Source organism: Halichoeres trimaculatus, unplaced genomic scaffold, assembly GCF_033239565.1.
Source record: "Halichoeres trimaculatus isolate MK-OKI-2021-1 unplaced genomic scaffold, fHalTri1.1 fHalTri1_scaffold_15, whole genome shotgun sequence".
Lineage (NCBI taxonomy): Eukaryota > Metazoa > Chordata > Actinopteri > Labriformes > Labridae > Halichoeres > Halichoeres trimaculatus.
In genome coordinates this window covers 29,387,966-29,405,700 of record NW_027437193.1, presented here as the reverse complement: position 1 = coordinate 29,405,700, position 17,735 = coordinate 29,387,966, and the positions used below count along the sequence as shown (strand labels likewise).

Sequence of the window (17,735 nt, the reverse complement as noted above, 5' to 3'; positions counted from 1 at the left end):
GATATAAAAGGACAACAAATGTGGCCCTGGAATGAATGGATGTCTGACATTAGTTAAAGCACACATTGTGATGTATTTTGGTACTGCTCCAGTAATCCACATCACATTTTGTTTCCATTCTTGAGCTGTGTTTATAAAACAGCTCTGTACAAACAGAGAGGTCAAAGTGACTTTTAAATTAACCGCCTCAGGTCCTTTAATGCACACTCACTAGACAACGTGTCAACCAAAGAGGAGTGGGTGATGTTTTCTAAAATTTCACATCAATAAAGTTACTTTTTCTATTTTGAAAACATAACAAAATTGAACACTTCTTAACTTGAAGAGTGCTTTGCCTATCAGATACATTAAGACACTATCCTGGGAATTTGTACAGATGCTTGGCTTTCAACCACCTACAACCTCACTTTGAGAAAAATTGACTATTCTTTGAAGTGATGAAGTATAAGTTCATCACTAATTTCATTCTACTTTGCGCTTGTTATACTCTACATTTTAGATTAACTCAATCATCCAACCACCCATTTTCCATACAGCTTATCCAGTTCAGGGTCGCAGGTGGCTGGAGCCTATCCCAGCTGTCATTGGGCGAGAGGCGGGGTACACCCTGGACTGGTCACCAGTCAATCACAGGACTGACATAGACAGACAACCATTCATGCACACACACTCACACCTACGGACAATTTACTGTGACCAAGTGTGAGCATGTTTTTGGACTGTGGGAGGAAGCCGTAGTACCCGTAGAGAAACTCCACACAGAAAGGCCCACTGGGCAAACTGGGAATTGAACTGGTGACCTTGCTGTGAGGCTGCAGAGTTAACCATTGTTCCACTGTGGAATCCATTAACTTGTTTAGTCAATCTCAATTTATAAAGCCCCAAACACAACATATGTCTCAAGATTCTTTAAAAGAAAATTGAGTTAATTATTTACAACGACCGAACATCAAGGCAAGATATGACGCCTTATCTCATCTTAACCCACTGTGAGGAGAGAGCTTTGCAGCATTTAGGAAGTTACAATGGTAGAAAACTTTCTTTTGAAAGGCAGACACCTTGAGCAGCACCAGAGTCATGTTAGACAGACACACACCTTTACTGTGTTTGGATAGAGCTGGGAAAATTTGCTTTTTCCCTGATTCGATTGTGTACGATTTTTGGTGTGCAAAATTGTGATTCTTCAACATTTCCAGTTTTTACTATTTTTGGTTTGCTTTTTTAACTCAAGATTATATAAAAAGTTGAATGATGATGATGTTTACAAACTATAATCAGGAGCCATATTTTGCAAAAGAATGCACACTGTGTGTTAGTTCTGTAAGAGTTATTCAGGGGATCTGACATCTCAACTTTTTTCCAATAAAAGGTAAAGGTAATAACAGACTTAAATTTGAAAAAAAAAAAAAAAAAAAAAAAAACTTTTGAAGAAAAAAAGTCACGATTCAAAACCGATCAAGATGCAGAAAGGGAAAGAAATCGAGATGGATAGACTTCAATGCTAACACACTGGTGTATTATCAGCATGCAATAACCATAGCAGCTGGAGTCTAGCAGGTTCATAGCAGCAGGCCTTCCACAGCAACAATCCAGAACAACCTACAAAACAGGTGAGCTCTGGGACTCCCAGAAAGAGATATGCTCAATACATTTAATGGGACATGAAGATTTTAAAAGAGGAGAGAAAGAAACAGGAGCTCAGTGAGTCAGTTTCCCACCAGCAGTCTAAGCCAATAGCACCAAACTAGGAGCTGGTCCAGGCCTGAGCCAGCTCAAACTGTAAGTTTAATAAAAAGTTTTAAAACTTACTTTCAACTTTTCTTTTTTTCCCTTTTATTAATCAATGGAGAGAATTAAGCAGCACAAGTATGCCATCATCTTATATTCTTATCATTTATGAAGGTGATGTGCAAAAAAAACAAACAAAACAGGTTTTGTTTGTTTCTGTGCACCATTTTTTCAGATTGTCTAGATATTTATGCCAGCTATCTACGAGATTGATTCTACATCTACATATTGGTGCTTTATTGACCCCATCACTCCATCTTTATCCTCATCTATTCTTCAAAGGTTACCAACCATCAACAAGTCCACACTGTGGCTCGTGCAACTTACAAGGGCCGTGATCAACTTGATCTATCATTCACACATGACGCATCACGTGACTACTTTACGTAAGAAAAGTGCACGTGCTTCAGTGTTACGTTAGCAGTTTAAGGAAGCAGTAATTTTACACAGGAGAGTGAACAGGATTGTTTTTTTTTAATTTAGCCTGAGCTCCTGTTGACAGTGCAGATGCCGTGATGCTCGTCCCCTGCTGTGACCGCAGTTGACCCATCACATCACGCAGGGACCACACAGATGAGACATAAACTTTGGGTAGTATCTAAAAATAAAAAAAAACTTTGTCTTTAAAACGGTGGGCTGCAGCTGACGTCAGCTCTGCGTTGTCCGCTTGTTCCCAATGGATCTGTTTTTTCTCCCTGTGTTTAAAAAAAAGGAAAGAGAAACTATTGGTTCCTGGGTTACAACATCTGTAGCGCCAGCGTCAGGTTTTGCAGCCGTTGTCGCCTGAAGTGTCAGCTCCGCATTACCTCACTCGTGGCCGGCCTGCCACTTCCCCCTGCAGTTTAACTTTGGCGTGCTTACTCTCCCTCCCCCCTCACCCTCTCCCCCTTCCTCTCCTGCTATTACGTCCGCTGCTGGTAAAGACGCGGAGACAGGAGGGGGATGTACAATTAAGAGCACATTGTAACGTCCTTGCGTTGCCTGCCGTGGCGGAAGAGGAGTGTGCCGTGAACGCGAATGACCGTCGGTGGACGAGAAGAGGATAGACAGAGCGAGCTAGAAAGAGAGGAGGAAAGAGAGCGAGAGAGAAGGGGGAATCACTCAAGATGCCTCGTTTTAGCGTAATTTGTCCTGCAGACTGTGCCCTTCCGGCGTTTTGAGGGCTGCTGTGAGCCTGGCTGGCTACGCTATGCTGCCTGACCCTGCTGCTGCTGCTGCTGCTGTGTTGTGATAGCGTTCGTCCGATTGTTTGGATTGAGGAAGGCTCCCATCAACCCAAATCAATGAGGATTCTGAGGCCATTCCTTCAGAAAGGAGCGCATATGCTGCAGTGTTTCTGTGGACAACGATCGAAGTCGACCACTATCACCAACGGTGAGACACAGCACATAGCACCGTAGCTCTGTAGCTACCTGCGCTTTCTTTGCATGCTTACTGTCTTGAGTGATTAAAAAGAAGGGAAAAAAGGAGATGAAAAGAGGGGAAAGAAGGAGAAGGAGGGGGGAGGAGTGGGTTTCACTGGACACTCGAGTGTGTAACATCTTCCGAGTCTGCAGTGCTCCTCGCATCTGTCCCGAGTTTGGTGTTTGCGGATAGCTGCTGGCAAGGCAGCATCCAGCAGCCGCACTATTCTCCGGTTACTTTAGACCAGACTGAGGTTTAAATTTGCAGGCGAGCTCGTTCCAGTGCTGCATCCGAAGCGGGCCAAAAAACGGACAATGCAGGGATCAAGTCATTAAACTTCAGGGGCCTGGAGAGGCAGTGTTGTTGTAAGGGCCCCAAAACAAGCAGCGCGGTTCAGCACCACGGACAGCGCCACAGTGGAAGTGCTCCAAAAGTTTTCATGTTCACACTGATTGAAATCAGAGCAAATTAATGACAGATTAATTCAACAAAAGTAAAGGCCCATGATGAAGTAAAAATCTCCCTCTTTGTGGACGTTTCAACTTCCTCCCTAAGTTCTGCTTTGAGATCAAACTTCTTATTTTGGAGTCTCCCTCAGATGTATAACCAGACTCATGGAGTCCCCTTTGGCTTCAGCCACTTTAATCCACATTGAAAACTTGGCCTACTGTAGGAGTAAGGCTGCACAGCACTTGTGTTTACCATTCAGAGTATACTTTTGTTTTGTGATGACTTTTTGACTTGTTACACAGAGAGACACTGATGTCTCACTGACACACACACACACACACACACACACACACACACAGCAGTGTTTGGCAAGCAGCGTAAGACGCCTGCCATGTCCTCCAGTCATGTCTCAGCATTTCACTGCATTGCTGCCGTCGTCTGCTCATAACACAGCTCTGTTTCCAAAGCTGTTTACAAAAAAAAAAGAGCTGCTAACATTTCCTGTGCAAATAAATAACTGTTGGTATCGGAGCCAAATGCAACACCTTCTCCTGACTCTGCCCCCTCCATCACTTGCTGTACGTCGGCTCTCCTGTAGTTTGAGCAGGAGGAGCAGCTCTCAAATTCAGGCCAGACAATTAGAAACTCCATTAAGCACAGTTGATTCCTCTGAGGGGGTTGGACCAAAAGCAGCATGCACACTGGGACCTGTAGGACTCTGATATAAGGCTCTACCAGTCCTTATCCAGCATCTGTGCTCGCTGTTACATGAACCTTATGACCTCAATCAGGACTTTATGAGTCAGCTCATAGATGTTGACATAAATACAGAAAGTAAAAGTGATAAACTGGTATGTTTGTTGTAAAAACTTTGAAAGAAGTTTTATTCCAATTTCCAAAACTGCTGTTAGATTACAACTCTTTAAGAGAAGTTTCTGGGTGTCTCTGCTGTCCACCTAAACTCAAACTTCTTTAAAATGAGTTTTTTTCCTGACTTTACTTTCTTCATGGTTGTTTTAACAGCCACTGCTTACTCACATCGAAACTCATGTCAGCAGTTTTAAATAATTGACCACATATGTAAAGATGAATCACTCTTAAAGGGTGAAAGCCTCAGCTCACAGTGACTCCATCTCACTGCCATTGGGGACGTTGTTCAACACAATATCATGTAAAGCAGGGAGAGCAGTTTGCTCTCCAAGCTCGGGCTCTTTGCCAAATCTACCTCCCAAGGGGTCTCAGTGAAAGATGGTTCTGAGCATGCTTAAATGTTTGCACCTGCTTCTCTTTGTAGCATCGAGTTAGCACCTGGCTTTTGTTGTATAAAAGTTAAATACAGTATTTTGGATGATGCCAAAGCAGGATGCTTGTATGGTGGGTGGAAAAAGTACAGTAAGAGTTGAAAGTGCCGATATTTCTTGCCATTGAAAGTTCTTAATTATCAGTCAGTTTTCTTTTTTTTTCATTTTTGTTCACAATTAAGACGTCAGTGAGTGAATGCTGTCATGTTACCTAGTGTGAAACCTTTGTCATACTTGTCAAGCATGATGTGTTTTAATGACTAACTACATTTGTCATATTTAGCAGTCAGTTGTTATTGTGTCAATATTTTGTGTCTCTGGTGATGTGATGTGGTTGCTTATTTTAAAAGGATAAGATGAGTCCTGAAATGATTCGTAATATGATCTACACTATTTTTGATGCTAAATGCAGAAATCTTGCTTTTGCCTCAGGAGATTTTAAATGTTTTCTCAGCTCAGAGCTTCATGTCAGAGGTGAGGAAGTGTTTCAGATGATTGGCAGAAAGCCTTCAAGAACCTCTTCTGGGTTTATTTCAGAATGACCCGCAGCTCTTTACCAACATGAGTCACTTTGTTTCTGCTCTTCTCGGCTTTGTGTTCTCATTTATATTATTTATGTACCACACTGACAAGAAGCAATCATTAGGATGTGATTTGTATTGTTAAGTGGCCATAGAGCTCTGCTGGAGTGCTCTCATCTGCGTGCGTCTCTCCTCTTTGACTCCTGCAGACCTGGCAACTCAGTTTAGCAGACATTACACCGTGAAAACTAGCTCCAGCTATTGTGAGTCACCCGATCTGAGAGGTATCTCAAGGACACGTTAAAGTGACAAACTCCAGAGAGAGAGAAAAAACCTCCTCTGTAGTCACCCTGAGCATGTGTGGCTCCCCCTTCTCCACAAGGTGGCAGCAGGTGTAAAGAAAAGACTGAGGTTGTGTTTGCACCTGAAGAGGCCCGGAGGGAGGCTGTTGTTCGTGTCCCTCAGTGTTCAGGAGGTTTTCAGCTCATATGCTGCACTGTGTTCACTGTTTCTCACAATAAATGAAGACACTGCACCAGAGCTGCAGCTGTCAAATATTTTAGTATTCGAGTATTCTACTGAAAATCCCATGGATTAATCGATTAATCGATTAATCGAGTAATCGAGTAATCGGATAAAATACATTTTTGTTTAGTTAAAGAGCAGTTATTTTTCGAATGAAAATTTTTCTCTTTAAGAAATAGAATTTTCAGTTACAGCATGTCAATAAGAGCACTTGCTTTGGTAGCTCCAAAATCTGTAAACACACTTTGACACATTTTTTGTGCCTTGTACATCTCATCAAATGTTGCGGACCCAAATGGCACCCGTTTCGTAGAATGACCCATTCGTCTCCAAACTCCAGAAAAGAAGCTAGATTTGTTGCTAGTTGCTATTCTGTATAAGAGGTAGCTTGAGAGGTCTGATAACTCTCTTAATATGGCCTCAGCTCTATTTGAAATACCACTCTTTGATATTTTTTTTAAATTAAACGATTCCTCGAGGTGGAGAAAATTACTTGAGTATTTTTTGTAATCGACTACCTCGAATCATTCGAGGAATCGTTTCAGCTCTACACTGCACAGACGGACACATTCAAACAGACTCTTTTGCTGTGCTCAGTGTTTTATACTGTACACAGGGATGACTTTGGTAGATACTCTCACTGAAACCTGAGCTTGCAAATCTTTTAAAGAGACAAATAATTAAAACACACAATCCCAGTGATTGCATTATATAATCTGCTTTCTGTTTCATAGCAGCAGTGTTTTACTGCTGTATCTCTGCAGGAGTGAGGTGAACATCAGTTGTCTCTGGTAGAGGGGCTGACGCTGAGCAGATCCTCATTAGGGAATACTTTATCTTTCCTGACAAAGATTTATTTGTCCTATGTCTCTGAAGCACTCCACATCACAGAGTTCCCCCCTCAATTTCTGGGAATTTCACCAGCAGCTCTTTATTTTCTGAGAAACGGTTATCACACTCCTGCTTATCCTCGGAAATGATTAATATCATATCATAGTTGTTATTGATGTTTCTTTATGGTTCAGTGAAATATTCATCCCGACCACTCACTAGCAGCTCGATAAGAGCACAGAGCGAGATTCACGGCTTGGATGTTTTATTTCCTAGCCTTTCCATTGCTCTACTCTCTCCTCTCTCTTCTTTCTTTGGGGGAGTATCTCAGCTGTCCTGTCCTCCACATCTCTTTCTCTTTCACTCACTCTCTTAACAACCGTGTTAAAACACTCCAAGCGCTCACCAGGATCCCACCTCTTCACGTTCAGCACTCATTGTATCAGAATGTTTTATCATGGAGGAACAGCAGCTCTCTCTCTTTCTCTGTATTCCTGTCCTAGTTCGGTTTGGTTTGGTCAGGTTAGAGGGGATGTCAAACCCAGTCCTGGAAAAAAGCCTGTAAATGTTTCATGCTGTTTCATCTCAGGGGAGAGAAAGGTTTGCTGTGCTGCTGAATGCTCACGTGTTCTTCCTCCCACAGTATGTGTGTGTTTGTAACGTGTGGCATATGTGTGTGTGTGTGCATCTACAGCCCATGCAATAATAAACTTGAAACCAGTGGCATGCTTACATGCACTCAGACGGATGATAGTGCACACATGGGGTACTTTGCACTGATTTGTATTTTTTATATAAATATATATATATAAATTATATCCACTCCTTCAGCTCTATAATGAAGATATATTTTATAGTTTGCAGATTTGGTTTGCTTTTGATTAGAAAGATCTTAGACCAATGCTCATATGCATCAATCATGTTAAATTGCAGGGTTTGCCTGCAGTCTTCCTCATGGTTTTGAACGAGAGCTAATTGTGCTATGGGGATGACATCTGTAATGTTTTCTGTGCCATCCGGGTCCATTTCATTTCCATAAGCCCTAAATCCCATTTTTCCCCTCCTGTTGTGTCATCCTGGGTCTCCTGTGTGCCTTTGGTGTTTGGGGCTTGCTCTGTGTGTGCTGAAACCTGTTGCAGGTAATCCCTTTAGCCAGATTTAATATGTTCTTTATGGCATGCGTGGCCTCGGGGTTTTTGGGGAATATAATGCTTGGAGTTAGAATAAGCTATGAGGATAAGGATGCTGCATAAGCTGATTAGGATTTCTCTTATTTATGCTTTCTTTGCAGACGTGCCCTATTTGAAAACTGGTAAATTCGGACTTTAATTGTAATTCTAAGACACATTTGTGAGATCAGTCGTCTCATTTTGGATTATCCCAAAGGACTTCAAACTCCACGCCCGGGAAAACACCCAGCATGCACCCCTTTCCCTTTTTCATGTTGATTTACATCCGCATCCTCCCCCCTGGAGATCACCTGTCTTTCCCCGTACAGCCCCCCGAGAATTCCTAATACGAACCTCAATCACGTATGATTGCGTTAAAGACTTGAGGAGGGAGAGAGGGGGTGAGCGAGAGAGGAGGAGAGAGGGAGAGGGGGAGGAAAAGAGAGAGAATGGGCTATGGACCGCGACCGTCCACTCTCCCTGCCGGCGGTGAAACACACCGACGTCGTCCATCCGGGACGCGCTGGGAATATCGCGTAAAGCTCCTTTATTATTTGTGCGCTACAACGAAAAGCACTCCGGCGTGCGTTCGCCACAACTAATTGTTGCTTTTTTTTCAGACGAGAATCCCTCCCTGCAGGCTTGAATTACATCTCTGCAGCATCCTTTGCAGAGTAGCCTCTGCTGCTGCTGCTGCTGCTGCTGTGGATTCCGTTTTTTCCGGTGCCATCATCGACGGAACCACAGACTGGGCTCGCCTATCTGAGCTCACTGGACCAGCAGCGGATCCTTTTTCATTCATCTTTGCGCATGGAGTAAATCACCAGGCGGCTGGAAAAGTTAGGATCCATTCTCCGGCCACGCACGATCGACTTGTGGATGGATTTAGGTGGATGCGAATAATTGAACGGCACCGGGAAGCCTGAGGACAGGGCTGGTGTGCAGATGAGGATTACGAAGTCGTGCTGGCCAGACGCGGCACTGTTCACCTGGAATACCTGAAGATGTCCGATGCCACGCAGCTGCATCAACTTATCGACACTGTTGCATGTATGCACGGCTCATATGTCGGCCCCTGTGGCCTGTAGCCCATAGATGAATGTTTCTCATGAGATCTGAGGCTGTTGATTCGAAGCCCTGAGTGCCACCGAAAAAACCCAACTCCCAGCAGCCGAATTTCACGCTCCTGTCCCTGCAGGAGGATGCAGCCTGAAGCGTAATGATGCTCGGAACTCGGAGGATTTTCTGATCAGGATGACATTTGGTTGAAAAGGAAAAAAAACTCGTGGACCAACACACAAAATCAACTCTCGCCCTTTTTTTTTATTTTTGCGCCAAGAAAGCTGCACCAACATCCCGCCTCTGCCGAAAACAGAGTCTCGGGTTTTTTTTAGGACTCGGTTCGGGGAGACATGGCCGCGATCGCCAGCTCCCTGATCCGGCAGAAACGCCAGGCGAGGGAGTCGAACAGCGACCGGGTCTCGACTTCGAAACGTCGCCCCAGCCCCAGCAAAGACCCCCGCTCTCTGTGCGAGAGGCATTTCTTGGGGGTCTTCAGCAAAGTCCGTTTCTGCAGCGGCAAGAAAAGACCGGTTCGGCGGCGACCAGGTTAGTCATGTAGATTTATTCTCACAGATGTGTATTGTGTGTGCGTATGGAAGCGGTTCTCCCCAACCAGCCCCCCCACCCGTCACCCCGCCCCTCTTTGGAGCAGCAGAGGCATTATACTGCAGTCAGGAGCCGGAGAAGGTAGATTTTTCTCCGCGTCGTGAAAAGATCCACCTGTTCCATCAGGTCCTCTTGTTGTCTGTCGATCCACTGCACGACACAACCCTCCCTTTTAGACCCAAACAGTGCTGCCTCCATGTCCAGGAGACGATCTGTAGGCTGTGACGTTCCTCCTCAGGCTATTGAGATTCTGCTCTAATCAGAATAATCAATCACCCTGGAGCAAAACAGATGCCACAGCTTGTGCAGGTTTTGCTCCAGCAACCATTCAGTGTATGTCAGCCTTTGATTTTGCACGCTTAAATTTACCCCCCTTCCCTCCTCCCTTCCCTCTTCCCTCTGACACACACACACAACTTGAACACACTCAAAAAAAAAGACTGCTTCAAAATGTCTAATTCAATATTCCTGCAGATTAGAGTGTACATGAGGGGAGATAAGTCGCTCCGCAGTGCACCAAGGCTCTTTTCAGATTAAATGTTTTAATGGTTAAATGTTTATTGCAGAGAGGGGAGCTTTACTGCAGTGAAGGGAGGTCTAGCTGTAGTGATTAAGAGCTACTCTGGCTGTATTGATAGACACAGGCTCCGTGCCTGCCTATACTCCACTCTGAGGTAGAGCTTCCTTCCCCTCCTTTTTTTATTCCCCCGGGTCCGTCCTGCATGGTGCACAGATAACAAGCCGGCCCTCTCTGAAACCAGAAAATCAGTCGAGCAATGACTGACAGTCAGGTCCTCTCAGGGTTCTGCAGAGGGAATGATGAGGAAAGAGGCAGACAGCAATTTTTAAGGCAGGAAGGAAAAAAAAAGGGAGGACAAGGGAGACAGACAATCACCCAGACAGCCAGACAAACTGAATTAAATCCCTGTTGTCGTGCAGCCTCATTTGACACGAGCTCAGCTTCACTAAACGCCTGATTAGAAACATAAGCAGACAGCCAACAAGCCGTCAGGCTCGCAGACAGTGTGCAGGTAGGTAACACCTTCAGATCACACAGACAGACAGACAGACAGACCAGAGATGCTGTTTCCTCCAGTCGATCACCCTTACATGTCCACTGATGCCTTGCCTTATATCTGCATATAAACAGCCGATGACGCTGGAGACGTGTTGCATTCTGCCTGTTTAAAAGACTTGTTGTTTTTCCTTCTATCCCCCCCACTTCGTAAGATGCACCCTCGAAACCTCCACAGGTGTCCCATAAGGGCTGCAGGCTAGGTCAGTAGCTCAGCCTCCATCCGTGTGTGCTGTGTTTTTCCTCGTCTCCACCCCCATCTCGCGCCCATGTCGACTTCCCCCTCGGCCAGGGAGGGAGGGAAGGGGAGGGGAGGGAGGTAGGGGCGTGGGGCTTTAACACCTGTCTGACAGCCGACAAACCCCTCTCCCTCGCTGACTCCTTCTCTTTTTGTTCCTTCCTCATCTCTCCTTCCTCTGTGTGGCTTTTCGTGGATTTTTCCAGCTTACTTTGGTACCTGTAGCTGAAGCCACGTCGTTTGTTGCTCCTCGTGTCTCTCCTTCTCCTTCTCTCTCTCTCCTCTCCTCGTCTTTGGCTCGGCCTCCTCTCATTTTGTCTCTGCCTCATTCTCTTCTTTGTCTGATGTCGGATCAAGTCTTTTATCCTCGCTCCTTGTTCTGTGTCTGTAAATATGTGTCAAGTTCGTCTGTGTAGAGGTTTTTCTACTGTGCCGTACACGGGTGGTATGATGTGTTTCCTCCTGTCAAACACTTTATCAGAACAGGCGATCATTCACCATTTCACGGTCATGACGCCATTTGTCGACGTTCCCTAAATGTTTTTGTCCTCTTGTATTGGTATGAAGTTAATTTATTGCCGTTTTAATGGCCCGTGCACGCACACAACAGGATGATCTGCTGTAAGTTGCCACTGAGGGACATTTTTCACACACAGACGCATGGTGTGAACTCTGAAATCCAGACCTGCAAAGATACACAAACACACACACACGCAACACACACAACATAGACTACACTCTTTGTTAAATGATTGGAACTGATGAGCCGTCAGCAGCTGCTTGGGTCCGTGTTGAGGCCTTAATTTATGGAAGTGTAGTTATCACATGTGATTTACGGATGTGTACACTCCCATGTGCTTTCACATACGCATAAGTACCCACACACACACACACACACACACACACACACACACACACACATAAACACACACATTCTCCTCACGCTGCCTGTAATGGATGATGGAGGGGCCTGTCCCAGGATTTGATGGCTCCACCCCAGGGGGTAGGTGAGTTGTTGGGGGACTGCTGGTCAGGGTGATGTACAGTTGAGGTGAACTCTCTCTAGCTGGGGGTCACTGTCCTCGCTTTACTCTTTCTAGAACATTCTTTCCCACACACTTGTCTTCTGTGCTAAAACAAATGGAGCCTACACACCGGTAAATACAGCGGTGGTAAAGGATCTATCATCAGCTGGTGCTGTCGAAGACAGATCTGGCTAAAACTCAATCTTTCTTTGTTTCACCCAGAAACTGAGTCTGAAAATATTTCCTTCTGCTAAATCATTTGGGGTTTTATGAGCCTGACTGAGTTTTGTTATGACCTTGGAGGAAAATCAGGCGCACTCCTGCTTCTTCAATCCATTCATGTTGAAAGCGCGCCCTTTCAGCTAGTAAGTGTTTGTTTAGACACACAAAATGAAACTGAACGTCAATTCAACAGTGACAAGACGCATAATTTGTTTCCTTTGTCAAGCAGAATAAACAAAGGATTAGTTACACCCAGCATCTTCGCTGCTGTCTCATTTCAGCGGAGCTTGTCTCAAAATCTCTACCAGTGCAAGAGAAACACATCTCTGCTAAGCTTTAGAGCTCCACTGTGCTTCAACCTCAACATCAGAGAAACTGTTTCAGTTATGTATCCATACCTTCTTCTTTTATGCTCACTCAGGAGTAGTTTCCTGGATCAAAAACGTCTGACGTTTCCAGCTTTTCCCAACACTTGCTACTGCTTGTAAACAGAGTAAAACTGTTGTGATTTTTTGGAGAAAAACATTCATTTTTCCCTTAAACAGTTTTTTTTTTTACACTTTTATTTTTCCTGGCATTGCCCGAGGCTGCGAGGCTTTCTTTGCCCCAAGCTAATCCGTGTTTCCACCTGCTCCCCCTGAAGTGTTGAGCGCTCTGAGCAGCACACTGGCCGGGCGCCAAATGTCACAGCCTCAGAGCTGCAGGTCGGTTCAGGGTTATGGCATTGGAAAAAATCTCAGGAAAGTTTAGGGCTGTTTTCTTCACGGTATGGAAAAATCTCAAGGATTTTTACACTGTAAACCTGGATAAGTTAAATTAACTTGGAAAATGCTTGTACACGGTTACCTTGAAAAAACTAAGCAATGAAATATGAAACTTAAGCAAATTTAACTCAACATTGTAAGTAGTTTCAATTATTATGAAAAATCATTATACTGAATGTCTTTAGTCAATTAAGCCTGATGCTTATTTGTTACAAATCAAAATATGAAGTAATGTTAAAAAATGTTGCAAATCACTGTAAAACATAAAAAGCTGACCTTAGTCAAAACTGAACAATGTGATATCAATAAATTCACCTTATAAGTTAAGTAAATGTAATAATAAAAAAATTTGAAGTAGATCTGAACCACTAAATAAAATAACATTTTTAATACAGCTGGGTCTCATATCCACAGTGTTCCCTCCTCACTCATGGTTACAAACGTTGTCAGAACAAATATCAGCTGTAATTTCACAACTTTAGTAACTGTTAGTGAGGGGGAGGCAGTAGATAGGAGACCTTGATGTACATTGAAGTATTATTCTTCAGAAGGCACAGGTTGTCTGTGCTCCATGGCACTGACTGGTGGTCTGTGCTCCATGGCACTGACTGGTGGTCTGTGCTCCATGGCACTGACTGGTGGTCTGTGCTCCATGGCACTGACTGGTGGTCTATGCTCCATGGCACTGACTGGTGGTCTGTGCTCCATGGCTATTAATTTTGCAGTGTGCCCAATGGTTAATATTTTAGTACATGAAATTATTGGCTGGACTATTACTATTACTATTAACTATACTATTGGACTATACTATTAATATTCAGTCCTATTTTGAAAATGTAAATAGATATATCTATTTATTTTTGACGTGTACAGTCAGTCCACACTACATAGAGCATAGACAGCCAATCTATGACACAAGGAGCACAGACGCTGGTCCATGCTGTGATGCGCAGACAAGCAGTCTGTGTCATATGGAGCCCAGACAACCTTTTCCATTGCTGCACGTCTAGAAGTACAGCAGGTTCTCATAACTACTGCATCCCCTCCTCACTCACGGTTACAAAACACAGTCACAAACTAATGATTTTAGGATGTGCTTACTTAAACAGTAACAAAGTTAAATCTACTCAGAAATAAGAAGTTTCAAAACTGAAAACTCAGACATTTGAGTAAATTGAACTTACAAATTTTAAGTTTTCATAGCTTAATCAATAGAGTCATTTGCACTTTGGGGTCTATGTCGGGATGAACCTGTTGCCTTAAAAAAATCAGCAACCTCTTGCTTAAGAAGTAACACAGAACATCTGAAAATGCACAGTTGCTTCATACCAAAGAAACCATGTCGGTGCACTTTGCAAAATGATTTTAAAACCAGATCAGAATCAGTCATCGTTGTAGACACGTTAAGCCGCTGGAGAAGGGAGAAGCACTCATTGATTTTCTGTCATGTTGATCTTCTTGTACAGGCCTTATAGTCAAACAGCTCTTTGCTGTAGTTGAGAATATGTCTGAGATGACTCATTACTAACTGTCCATCATAGTGGTATTAATATTCACTGACTGCCAGAAGGTAAAGAAATGACTGAAGTGCTTTAAGTTATTTTGTGAGCAGACAGCTGCGGAGGCTGGACTGAGCCACGAGAACAAAAAGACTGAGAAATAAAAGATTATTTATAATTTGGTGTGAAAGATGTAGAGATGAGCTTCATAAATTCATTGAATTTTTAATTCAATTCATGCAATATTCATAATAAAAAGTATTTAATGTATTTTAAACATGACATGCAGCTAAATGTTTTTAAATGAAGAAAGGAAATGGTTAAACCTCTTGTTCTGCTGGTTCCCTCTATCCTCCACAGCTACGTTGTCTTTATTTTTTTTTTCCTGCTAATTAACACCGTACGTCTATGTTTGTGAGACATTTGTTTGTTGAACATTTCAGCTGTGAGTGTGAGAACACTTCGCTGAAGGCAGAGGTGTTAACTCTTGTGTGTTTCTGTCATAGTTGTGAGAATATCCCTCTGACATATTCTTGTTGGGGATGGGGCTGTGGTTTGGCCGACGGCCTTGTATGCGTGTGTGTGCGGGCGCGTGCATGTGTGTGTGTCTGGTGTGAATGCTTGTGTGTGTTCCAGAGCCGCAGCTGAAAGGCATCGTGACACGACTGTTCAGCCAGCAGGGCTTCTACCTGCAGATGCAGCCGGATGGAACCATTGACGGCAGCAAGGACGAGAACAGCGACAACAGTGAGTGGAGCACTATGGAAGCTCCTGCTTCCAGCATTAATGATTTAATGGCAATGAGTCAGTCGGTTATGTAATCTATTACCACATTTTTATATGCTGGGCTTTATCATTTTTAATTCTTACATAACTGATGCCAGCCACAAGCACTCCAAAATTAGTTCAAGATGCCCTCGTTGAATTGGATTATTGAAGCGGAAAGAAAAACCTACTGTTTTAAAGGCAACTGTTCACCAAATTCCACAAAGCAGGGTGCCCTCTTTTCTGCAGCTGGTTATGTAAGCAGGAGACATAAATGTGTCCAAATCCACTCAGATGCTTTATAAATTCCCATCCAGTCTTCATAAAGTGTACCTTTCACTGTAAGTAGACTGAATATTTATGGAGCATCTTCGACTAAAATTTCAACCCTTGAGTGGAATTAATTCCAACCCTTGCTCCGGTGTCTCTGAGTAAAACATTTCTGTGTGTACACTGCATGATTGTAAACGCCACATTGTTTTGATTGATTCAGCTCTGGAGCATGTGATTATCACAGCACAACAACCGTAGCCTCACAGCTTCACTCCCTGTCACAAAGACTCCTCCCTGAGACACCTCACCGCAATATTTCACCACTGATCGACTTTCCTTAGTGGACTTCCACTGGGTAAATAGTCTCCAGGGTATTTCCTCCTAAAGGGAACACACCTCTTCAGTCATACAGGAACAGAGAGGGAGGGAATCTGTAGCGTGTCTTGGATATTAAAAGTTATAGGCTTTTAGAACAGTTCCCTCCACAAAGTGAAGTATCTAAGAAGAGATATATATCAGTGTAGAGCATTCGCCAAAGTGATAATGACGACGCAGCCAGCCTGGAGCGGAGCCAGACAGGAAACCAATCATGACCTTTCTTCTCTAAAACTTCCTGCCAATCTCAAAAGGAGTCAGAGCCAAAGCTGCTGGAGCGGAGAAGTTATGCAGTGTAAAAGAACTGTCACTGGACATTCCTACATTTCATGAAGAGAAGGATGTTCAGAGAAAAGTGCTGAAAGCGTAAAAGAAAGGCCCCGAAAACAAAAACGATCACTGCACAAAAGGCAGGAAAGTAATCAAATGCAGCATTCACGTTATGCATTTTCCTCTGTGTACCTCCGAAACGTTGCTGTTCCTCGGAGCCTCCATTGTGTTTCTGAGGGGTTTGGCTGATGAGGTTTTTTGTTGAATGTGAGGGTTTCCCCACCTCTCTGTAATCCTCTTGTTAAGCAGTCCCACTGGCCCCAGGATGGAGGGATGCGGTGAATAATTCAGCCGCAGGAAACTAAAAATACCACCTTCTCCGTTTGTACCCAATGAATAATTCTCTGTACGAGGAGCCTCAAGCTCGGAGACAGTCCGGAGGAAGACAGGGAAGGAGAAAGAAAGGGGAGCGGGAGATGCAGAGCGAGAGGAATCGGAAGGGTTTGACGAAGAAGGATGAAGACAGACGGAGTGAAAGACGAAGAGAGAGTGATTAAAAAAGAAAGAAATGGATGTAGAGCACTTTGTATTCAGCTCTGGCACTGAACTATTGATTTGCTGGCTGGATTATTAGAATAATAGATTACCCCCACCCTTGAACTGCACCACCTTCTGACCTGCAGCACCCTCAGCAGCGGCAGAAGGAATACAGTAATTTATTTTTTAGAGAGTCAGTGGAACGGACGCCGCTGAGGAGTGTGATGCCACCTGCATATTAGGTGTGACCTGAACCTGGAGTGCATTTCAGTCTATCTCTTATTATTTTCTATATTTCTTCACTGACTGACAAGCGCTGAGATGAAAACTCAACTGAAATACACACAACATGAAGGGGCTTTAATAACACCACAGGCCTGCAAACAGTGAAACTCATATGACCCAAAAACCGTCGGTTAATTATGAGATGTAATAGGAGCCAATCTGATAGCGCTTCAAGGAAACGCTTGGCTGACTGGCTAAACTAACTGCGAGGGCTGTGAACAGCATTCAGTTGATTAACACCCATGTTCAGATCTGAGCAGTTATTAATTTGATTGTCATCAGATGATTGCCTGTAGTAATTACCTGCACACACACTGACGCTCCACGCCTGGTTATGAGAAACCTGCAGTATCAGGTGCTCACACTCCATCTGTCTCCAGTGCTCCTGGTTGATTTATGGGGTGCAGCAAGATTTTTTTTCTATTAGTTTAAGACCAGGAAAGTAATTTTTGACTATAATGGAGACAGTATTTAACACTGCATATGTGAAAACAGACTTTTAGAAAACTAAGATTTTGAAGCTCACCTTTAGCATCTGAAGTTCATCTCTAAGGATTTATCTCCCGCTGTGCAAAAGGCCCTCACATGAAATGCACTTGCATCAGACGACCTGCAGGATTTGCTTGTAGATGACTGCTGCTGTGCGTGAAAGACTTGCAGTTTCAGGGATTTTTCCTTTATTGGCATGTTTGAACCCATTTTGTCTGGCCCTTTGACGATAGATGATCCCTGGAAATCTCTTATCTCCCC

The 17,735-nt window shown here is 43.7% G+C and overlaps 1 protein-coding gene across 4 annotated transcripts in view; it reads left to right on the top strand.

Annotated features, from left to right (window-relative positions):
* The window catches only part of fgf12a (fibroblast growth factor 12a), a 58,914-nt gene that overhangs the window by 10,299 nt on the left and 30,880 nt on the right, over positions 1–17,735 (top strand). The window contains exons 1-3 of one of the 4 annotated variants that reach the window (XM_074689302.1): positions 8,437–9,597; positions 10,888–10,935; positions 15,117–15,227. In XM_074689302.1, coding sequence (XP_074545403.1) covers positions 9,402–9,597; positions 10,888–10,935; positions 15,117–15,227 — 355 coding nt within the window. In that variant the 5' untranslated portion in view covers positions 8,437–9,401. Of the gene's footprint in view, positions 1–2,592; positions 3,163–8,436; positions 9,598–10,887; positions 10,936–15,116; positions 15,228–17,735 lie in introns of those variants that run through there. The other 3 variants (XM_074689305.1, XM_074689303.1, XM_074689306.1) reach the window with 3 other exon arrangements.